The following is a 9,575-nucleotide window of genomic DNA, read 5'->3' on the forward strand; positions in this document are numbered from 1 at the left end:
AATTTTTTATCCTGTTTTGTTGTGTTTTAATTTAAATTGTTGTCGCTCAGTTTAGTGATAATAAGCTGATTGCTGATGGTCAGTGGGTGGTAATTGTAATGGTCAGTAATGATTATGGGTGGGTTATTGTGTTAATTGTAATTTGATGATAATCATTTTGCTTGTAAATTGTTTCAAGCTATGATACCAGAACTAATCTAATTGTTGCAAAGTTAATTGTTGAGTTTCCGGTAAGTATCAACTTTACAAACTGTTGATGTTGCTAATGGTGAATTGATATTCAGCCTTTTTTTCATCATACTAATTAAGTTAATCATCTTGGCAAGATCAAGTTTAAAAACACAAAACTTTTCAAGACGATAATTGATTTTAACAATTTAAAGCGGGCAAAATTTTCAAATAACAATTAAGTTCACCTAATTGTTGACAAAATTAGAAAACCGTTTTCATGCAACATTTGATTTTCATTCATTATTGTGATTGATTTTCTATGATCGTTGCCAATTAACACAATCAGGAACTTACAGTTATCAATATATTTAACATTAAATGTGAAACAATTAAAGTCTTAAACTGATATGTTGATCTACAGGGTAGCTCATCAAGTTTTTTTTCATGAATAACGTTTTGATTTTGAGGATTTTGACTTCAGATTCTGAGAGTTTGGATGAAACTTTATTGTCATTTCTCAATAATAACGAGCTCCCTTTACAAGGAGTAATTTTCAAGGTCATTTGATGGTAACATTGAATTCAACTTTGAAAATTAGACATGATGATTGCGACTATCAAATGACCTTGAGAGATCTCGCTTCTTACGAAATGATCGAAATGATCTTGATGCTAAAATATGACAAATAAGTATTACTTAAACTCTTGAATTAATACTTGAATCTATGGTGAAAGATATTCAAACAGCTCGTTATTCATGAGAAACTTGTTTGAAACTTGGTGAATAACTATTAATAAATTATTATATTAATATTTGAGAGAAGATTAAATTATGACCGATTGTTAATAATTAGTTGATTGTGAATCAAATTGTTATCATCGAGTCTTTGAAAATTGATGATGTTGATAATTATTATTATGTTTAACACACTTGTAATTATCTTGGTGTGAATTCATTGATAATCATATCACTCAAATATCATCATCATCATCATCTTCTTCTTCATCTTCATGATGATCAGCATCATTATCATGATGGTGGTGAGGATAAAGATTAGGATGAAGATGAGTATGAGGATGAGGATGAGGATATTTATCATGATGTAATAATAATAGATTTAAATGAGACTATAAATAGATAATGAAGATGATGATGAAGTTGGAATCGAATCTGAATTTAAAATTGAAATTGAAATTGGCAAATGTTAAGATGATGCTAAGAGATGCTGAGTGTGCGGTTGGTGATGAGGATGAGGATGAAGATGAAGATAAAGATATGGATAAAAAAATAGGACCGATGACAGATTGTAGTGAAAAAATTATCTGGTAACGTTAATGATAATTGCAATTTGATTGTTCCAACCAATAACATGAATAATAAATATGACAACTTACAGCTCATATTCAGTAATCAACTAATCATGACAATTATAATTATCAGCTATTGATATTTATTTATAACATGATAGACACTTAAATAAGATCATTTCTAATTGAACAACAATTAGCTTGATTCGTTCAACTAATAATTGATCATTTTTCACTAATTTCTCTCAAATATCTCAAAATCAAAGACTTAAACAGTCAAAACTTTGATTGTTAATCAAGTGATACTCATTAAAAAAAAATAATCCAACAATTTGAGGTTAACCTTAATTGTTACCATTTACCACAAGGTTAATTGTTGTGTTAAGGAAACAACAATTAATAGACTGTAAAGTTAAAAAGGTAAAATAAGATAAACATGATTAAGGTGATTAAGGATTAAGCTCAAAGTTATCAGGTTTTATTAAGAAAATTAGTTAATTTTTATTGATTGTTGCTCATGATTCTCTTAATTATCGTAATTGAAATTGGATTCAACAATCAACTCGAATGGGAAAAAGTTCTAACTCCTCCTTTTCTACAGTAAATCGTTATTCTTATTGGTTAGAACTAAATGTTTGGGTGGAGTTGAAGGCGGAACTATAATGTTATTAACAAAACAAACTTTTCTTCATCTTCCTCATCATCCTCATCTTCAGCATCATCTTCATCTTCATCCTTATCATCATCATAATTTTTAATCAACTTCAGTCAAAATAAAGGTGAAACCAGCTAACAAATTGCCAACAGTCAACACTGTTTATTGATATTTTAATTATTATCAATAATTGATTTCTAATTGAACATTTTGTTTGATTGTTGATCATTCAATCAGTTAATTTACTTGTGTCACCATTTTGAATGTAATTTTGCCTTATCAGTATGTTTAATGTCCTTTAATTGGCTTTAAATTTAGTTAAACTTTGTTTTTTGATTGTTAACAAAGTTGTTAATTGTTTTGTCTTACAATTTGTTTTTTGTTTTGATTTGATATACCAAAGTCATGGTAACACCGAGTTCATTATCAACTACACCAAGTAAATCACATTTTAATATTCAACAAATATTAGGATTAGATGAGACTTCAAAATCATCAATTAATCATCAACAATCAGCTAAATCAACTGATCAAGAGAATGGTTCAAGGATTATTATTAATTGTGATTCTACTTCTCAACAATCAATAACACCAACAACAACAATTGATTGGGATAATAATAATGAATCAAATGATGAAGATACAAATAATCAGGAAACTATGTCACTCTCTTCAGCTCGATCAACACCGGAACCGGAAGATGATAATCGATTGACACCTTTATCGTCCCAACCAATTTTACCACGACAATCATCATCAGCATCATCTTCATCTCGATCACCAAATCAACAGGAACCTTCAAATTGTTTATCGACCTTAACCTCTGCCTCCATGCTGAACGCTTACCTTTACCGACCCTCTCCGACAAACACAGCAGCCGCAGCAGCTCTTGTTTCAGGACTATTAGACTATCGATTTGCAGCCGCTGCCGCTGCAGCCCAAGGAGGAGGCGGAGGAATCGGATCATCAACACCAAACTCAATTCTATCAATGAATGGTACCAATTTCTCAGGTGAACCCTTAGAGCCCTTGAAAATACCTACAACCATGAAATGTCAACTTCATGACACAAGTCCAATCGAAAACCTCGAACTCCTTTTACCACTCAACAACTTCTCGCCTTAGAACGTAAATTTAAAGCTAAACAATATCTTTCCATTGCTGAAAGAGCCGAATTCTCATCTTCTCTTAATTTAACCGAAACTCAGGTCAAAATTTGGTTCCAAAATCGTCGAGCCAAAGAGAAACGGTTAAAAGAAGCGGAAATTGAAAAAATTCGTATGGCCTCAAGACCGGCGACCATTTTATCATCTCATCCGTTTTCACTTTCCTCCGGATTCCCACCCAATGGTCATCATCACCTCTCATTACACCATCAGCATCCTCATCAATTTCATCACTTTCATCATCATCCTCATCATCATTTTCCTTGAAACGATTTTGTTATAATTAAATTAATTTAAATTCTTCTTTTGTTACTCATCAACAATTAAAAACGATTTGTAAATTATTTTCATGTCGATAATCACAATTAAAGTAACAATCAATCAACCAGGTCACCAATTAATATTATTACCCAAAGTAATAATTAAAAGTTAATCATTTTTTTCATTCTCTTACCAATCTAATGATATATTCAAATTGATGACAATCATTGATTAAAATTGATCATCAATGAAAACTAATTGTTTAACAGCAAATGGCTCTTTCACATTACAACAATTAATTCATCCGATTAATTAATTAACCGCAACTAATTAAGCAAATTAAGCAGAGGAAAATAATAATAATAACTTAATTGATGATCAGTTAAACTTTTTCATATTAATAATTTAATCCTTCATTGATTATCAGCAATTGATGAGACAATTAACTGATAGATAATATTGATTGGTAATAGAAATTAAGTTAATTGTGACAATTTAATTTCTATTAAACATTTTCTACACTTAATCAACACGCACTTATGATTCATTCACATAGGTAATATCATTTTTAGCATCCTCATCATCATTGTAATCATCATGTTGATCGTGCTCATCATCAAGATGAAAAAAAAAAAATAACAAAACCAAATTAACTTAAATTGTTGCAATTAGATTAATCACTTTTCCTTATTAATCTCACGCTTTTTCTTGCACTTAAATTAGTTTAACTTTAATTATATAATTTACTTCATTTATTTCAAGTGATTAAGTCGGTGTTTCTTTGATTGTAACAAAGCTTAAATTAACTCTCCTTAATTGTCATTAAATGAACTAAATCAATTTTCAATTGTCTGGTTGGTTAACAGATTAAGATTAATAATTTAACGAATGACCAATTTTGTGAATGAAAATTTATAATTGATTCACAATCAATTGTTATACTACAAATTGAATGTGAGTGGACAGATTTGATTATTGTAATGTTAAGATTAACTGAATGGTCAATTATTATTTGAAAACTCAGGTAAATACATTGACCTTCACAATGATGAAAATATATCATATTAATTATAAATATTAATAAGACAAGTTGTTGTTGTTGTTGATGATGATAAAAAAAGTTATGATTTATATCAAGTGCATAGTTAGTTTTGATTAGTTAACTAGCTAGTTAGTTAATAAGTTATATCAATAATCCAATGCAATTAAAGATGATGATGATGATACTGGATAATCCGATGATGAAAATGAAGATTCATCAAGGTAGGTTGAAGATAAATTTACCTTAACAATTTAAGGTAATGTCAAAACATTGGAAAGGTAAAGATGATGAAGATGAGAAAAGAAAGAAAAAGTTTCATTGAAAAGCCCTGAGGTCAATCTATTAACAAGAGGAAATGAAACAAGATGAAATGATGATAAGGTAAGAGAGAGAGAGAGATGATGATGATGATGATGATGAAACGGAAGCAGAAACAATCTTATAATTAGATTTGATTATTGAAAAACCAATAGATTTAGTCTCATCTTATTATCCAATAAAAATGTTCATCATGATGATGATGAGGAGGTTGATCATGATGATCCTTATCTCCATCACCATCAATCCTAATCACTGCCCACTTGACCACCTCCAATTGTTTCAATGATTACAAGAAATACACAGAATAATCAATTTTGATTAAAGGTGTTACTGAAGGCGTTTCAATGTGTTCATGTTAATTAATTGATTCAGTTTTAAAATTTACTTCTTTCTTCTGGTTAATCATTTCAAATGTTAAATAACAATTAATTTGCTTGCTGGTTTTGATTATTATCTTTAAATCATGTTGATCATTTGTAGTAATATTTGAACCACTGATTACAATCACTAATAATTAATTAAATTTACCTCATGATTTGTGTATGTGTGTTAATTGTAAGTCTTTTAAGCTTCTTAATTTAAAACCACCCAACAAACAATTTATTAATTATTTAAGCTAATCAAAGATTGAGAATCAGTAACAACTATTAACGAAAAATATCATTATCGTTAATTATTATCATTAGACATGATTATCATTTGGGAACTTTTCCAAATACAATAATAAATCATTAATCATTTAGGAAAATGATTGTTACAATTTCAATGATTTATCAGAATTAAGAATTAACACTCATTCAATTGTTTCACAACAATTAAAGATACTGTAACTGATCATGAAAACAAAAGTTTGAACTTGGAAAGTTTTATCAAATTCGATAGAACTTTTTCCTTCCGATTGATAAATTGAAGATTAATTTTACAATTTAATTCTCATAGACCGATCATCTTAATCATCACCAATGATGAAAATGATGATTAGTTGATTGGTAACAAATGTGATAACATTTGTGTATTATTATTAGAGGAACCACTTTTTTGGCAAAAATCATTAAAGTAATTCATCCGATTACAAACAACCTACTCATCCTCATCCTAATCTTCATCATCATCATCTTAATCATCAGTAGATGCAAAGCATACCACTTTAGCACAATTTACCTTTACACCTTCCTTTTACCTTTCTTTTCTAATCTTTCTCTTTCTTTTCAAATTTCTTTCCCCCTTTCTCTTCAACATTAACTTGTTTTATTTTTTCAAATTAACCCTGAGTTTAATTTCTTTTCCTCTCTCCTCCACACATCATTAACTCACTTCACGACCTATTTCCCACCTCTCTTTCCTTCACCCTATTTAATAATTTTTATAATCATTAAAGAGATTTAATGATCTTAAAGATCATTAACGATCTTAATGATCTTAAAGATCATTAACGATCTTAATGATCATAATGGCATTTTCAATTCCAGGTCACATCCATTATAATTCTTATAAATGAATGAATGAGCGTAAAATATTCATTTTATCATACAGATTCGTAAGTAAAACGATAAATAGAAGTTTATCTTTAAAATTTAATAATCAAGTTTTCTTTTAAAGTTTCTTTGAAGTTTTGTTTAAAGTTTCTTTAATCTTCAATCTTTAATTTAATTTATTAAATTAATAATTCAATCTAATCTTTGTGATATAAAATACCTGGATTATATCCACAAGAAAAAGTTAAAGTCATCTTTTTATTACACCACATCGAAAATTAACAACCAACCATTAAAAAGTAAGTTGTTTTGATTTAAATCATTCGTTTTATCTACAATTTACGATAACGTTGGATAATGTGATAATTTTAAAGAAATACCACCATTTCAATTCTTGATTTGTTTATCTCTTCCTGTGTTTATATCCATCCTCCGTGTTTCTCTCTCTCTTGTGTTTATCTCTTTCTCTCTTGTGTTTATCTCTCTCTCTCTCTTGTGTTTTCTCTCTCTTGTGTTTTCTCTCTCTTTGTTTTCTCTCTTGTTTTCTTCTCTCTTGTGTTTTCTCTCTCTCTCTTTGTTTTTCTCTCTCTCTTGTGTCTTTTTCTCCTATGTTAATCTCTCTCTCTCTCAGTCTCTTTTAGTCTCTTTTAGTTCCTTTGACTTCATTTCTCTCTCTAGTGTTTATATCTCTCTCTTTTGCTTTAGACCAAGATTCATAACAACATTATGAATTGTAGATATCTTTCTTTATGATCTTCTGTATGACTATAGCTAGGATCCTTTACAGTTAGATAAATTGATTCACGTGACTCTAGTTCTTGTCTATCGTCATTGTTTTTCCATCAATTATGTTGAGGTCCAAATTCCACATTTAATATACTTCTGTACTTTGCTCATTTATGATAATGTTTTTTGAAATTTGATCATTTTGTACTTGTTTACACTTAACTTTTGCATACCTTCATTTCATAACCACACATTTTTAACTTTGTTCCTTAGCTAACGATCTAAGTTGCCAGATGTTCAACATCTTGAGTGAGTGAATGAGTTAAACATTTTCCCATGTTAATGAATAGGCTTTGATCTATTTATTCAATTTCAATTTATTTTTTCACTTCTATCCTTTCTTCTTTACATAAGAATGACGCGTTTTGCATGTTTTTTATTTCATCAATTCTTAAGTCAGTGAATGGTTTAACATTTTCCCATGTAAATGAATAGGCTTTGATCTATTTATTCAATTCCAAGAATTTTTCACTTATCCTTTCTTCTTTACATGAGAATGACGTTTTACATGCGTTTTAATTTCATCAATCCTTAAGTTAGTAAATGGGTTAAACATTTTCCCATGTTAATGAATAGGCTTTGATCTATTTATTCAATTCAATTTTTTCACTTTATCCTTTCTTCTTTACATGAGAATGACGCGTTTTGCATGCGTTTTTATTTCATCAATTCTTAAGTCAGTAAATGGGTGCAACATTTTCCCATGTTAATGAATAGGCTTTGATCTATTTATTCAATTCCAAAAATTTTTTCACTCTTATCCTTTCTTCTTTACATGAGAATGACGTTTTTACATGCGTTTTTATTTCATCAATTTTAAGTCAGTAAATGGGTTTAACATTTTCCCATGTAAATGAATAGGCTTTGATCTATTTATTCAATTTCAATCATTTTTTACTTGATTTCTTCTTTTCCATTTTTCTTTAACAAATAGTGTCTCAATCAACCTCAAGATATATTAGTATGCCGTCACTTGAAGAGATGAATATTAATCAACCTCGATCTTCTGCTGATCAACACTTCTCCATCCAACGTTGACCTCAACCTTCAACCTCAGCTATTGAGCAACCCCAACCATCAACTTCGACAATCGATGACCGTCGTATTACTCGTCTTCTTCTCGAATGGACGAACCATCTTCTAATACCGCGATTCGAACTCCCGATGAACCTCCTATTTTGCAAGCGAGGAGTGAGGTGATGAATGAGTGGCCTTCAGATCTCGAAATGGTATGAAGAGGATGGTTTGGTCACTTCAATGCTAAGGTGGGACAAAACGATCGTGCCAGGTGAACGATTGATAAACTTCTCTGGTCCAGAAGAGAAAAAGACAACCAAGGAAAACTTCTGGATTGTTGCTGCTCGTGACGAAGTTCAGGAAATTGAGAAAATGGAGGAAGATCAAAGACGAATTATCGAAGCAAATCCAATTATGTATCGTTGTCTATACTGCTTTCAACTCAAAGAAAAGCTAGACAAGTGGCTGAACATGTTGGATCAATAGCCAACTTGGCGGGATTCATCGAAAAAACTAAGAGAATGAATTGTGCTGCTCGTCGAGAGGTTGATTTTCCCGGTATTTCATCTGGACGGGTCAACTCTAATACCGAAGGTCCACAACGTTGGCCATGGATGGAAATGATTGTTCGGGATGGAGTCGAAATTAGTTCTGATCAATACGATAAGGCCAAAAAATATTTTGATTATATTCATTATAAATATCAAGCTGGAGAATTTTGGGAAAAAAGAGTAAATAATCATTCTTATCAACCTTGAATACGCATGACCATTAAACTTTTTTTTCTTTACGCATGCGTGATTTTTTCTTTCGGGTATATAAACGGTTGTTGATTTGAAAACCTTGCCAGTCCCGATTGGAGATAGGCTTTAGAATGGTAAGTTGAATGATGAGCATTTTAGATTAGATTTAATTGAAATTTTTTTAATCTTAGGATTTCAAATGCCCATGTTGTAATTATACCAACATTAATTTAGGAGTTTACTTATCTCATGAGTGTCCATGCATCGACAATTGTAGAAAGTGGGACTTCACCACTCCAAAAATACAACGACCAATTCCAAGAACAACAAAAAAGAGTCAACAATGTACAATATGTAAAAAGAGATTCTACCTATCAACTCGTTTAACTAATCACAAGTGTAAAGGTCGATCTCTTTTAACATCATTACCAACACCTTCAACATCTATAATTGATGATTTTATATTAACTAAACAAGCATATAATGGAATGATTCGATATTATAAATGTTCAATTAACGAAGTTGATATCGATGAAGTTGAAAGAAAATATAGTGATAAATTGAAGAATATACTAGACTGTTTGAGAAAGGAGCTCACAGTGTAGTTTATGACATTAATTTACACACTCAA

General features: G+C 30.2%; 1 protein-coding gene across 1 annotated transcript; it reads left to right on the top strand.

Annotated features, from left to right (window-relative positions):
• Window positions 1-2,793: 2,793 nt before the first annotated feature.
• Window positions 2,794-8,222, top strand: LOC128389966 (homeobox protein XHOX-7.1'-like). The gene is made up of 3 exons (XM_053349625.1): window positions 2,794-3,145; window positions 3,259-3,483; window positions 8,119-8,222. The coding sequence occupies exons 1-3, from the start codon at window positions 2,794-2,796 to the stop codon at window positions 8,220-8,222; spliced, it is 681 nt and encodes a 226-aa protein (XP_053205600.1).
• The last annotated feature ends 1,353 nt before the right edge of the window (window positions 8,223-9,575 follow it).

This window comes from Panonychus citri, unplaced genomic scaffold, assembly GCF_014898815.1.
Source record: "Panonychus citri isolate SS breed McGregor unplaced genomic scaffold, ASM1489881v1 Contig00111, whole genome shotgun sequence".
Lineage (NCBI taxonomy): Eukaryota > Metazoa > Arthropoda > Arachnida > Trombidiformes > Tetranychidae > Panonychus > Panonychus citri.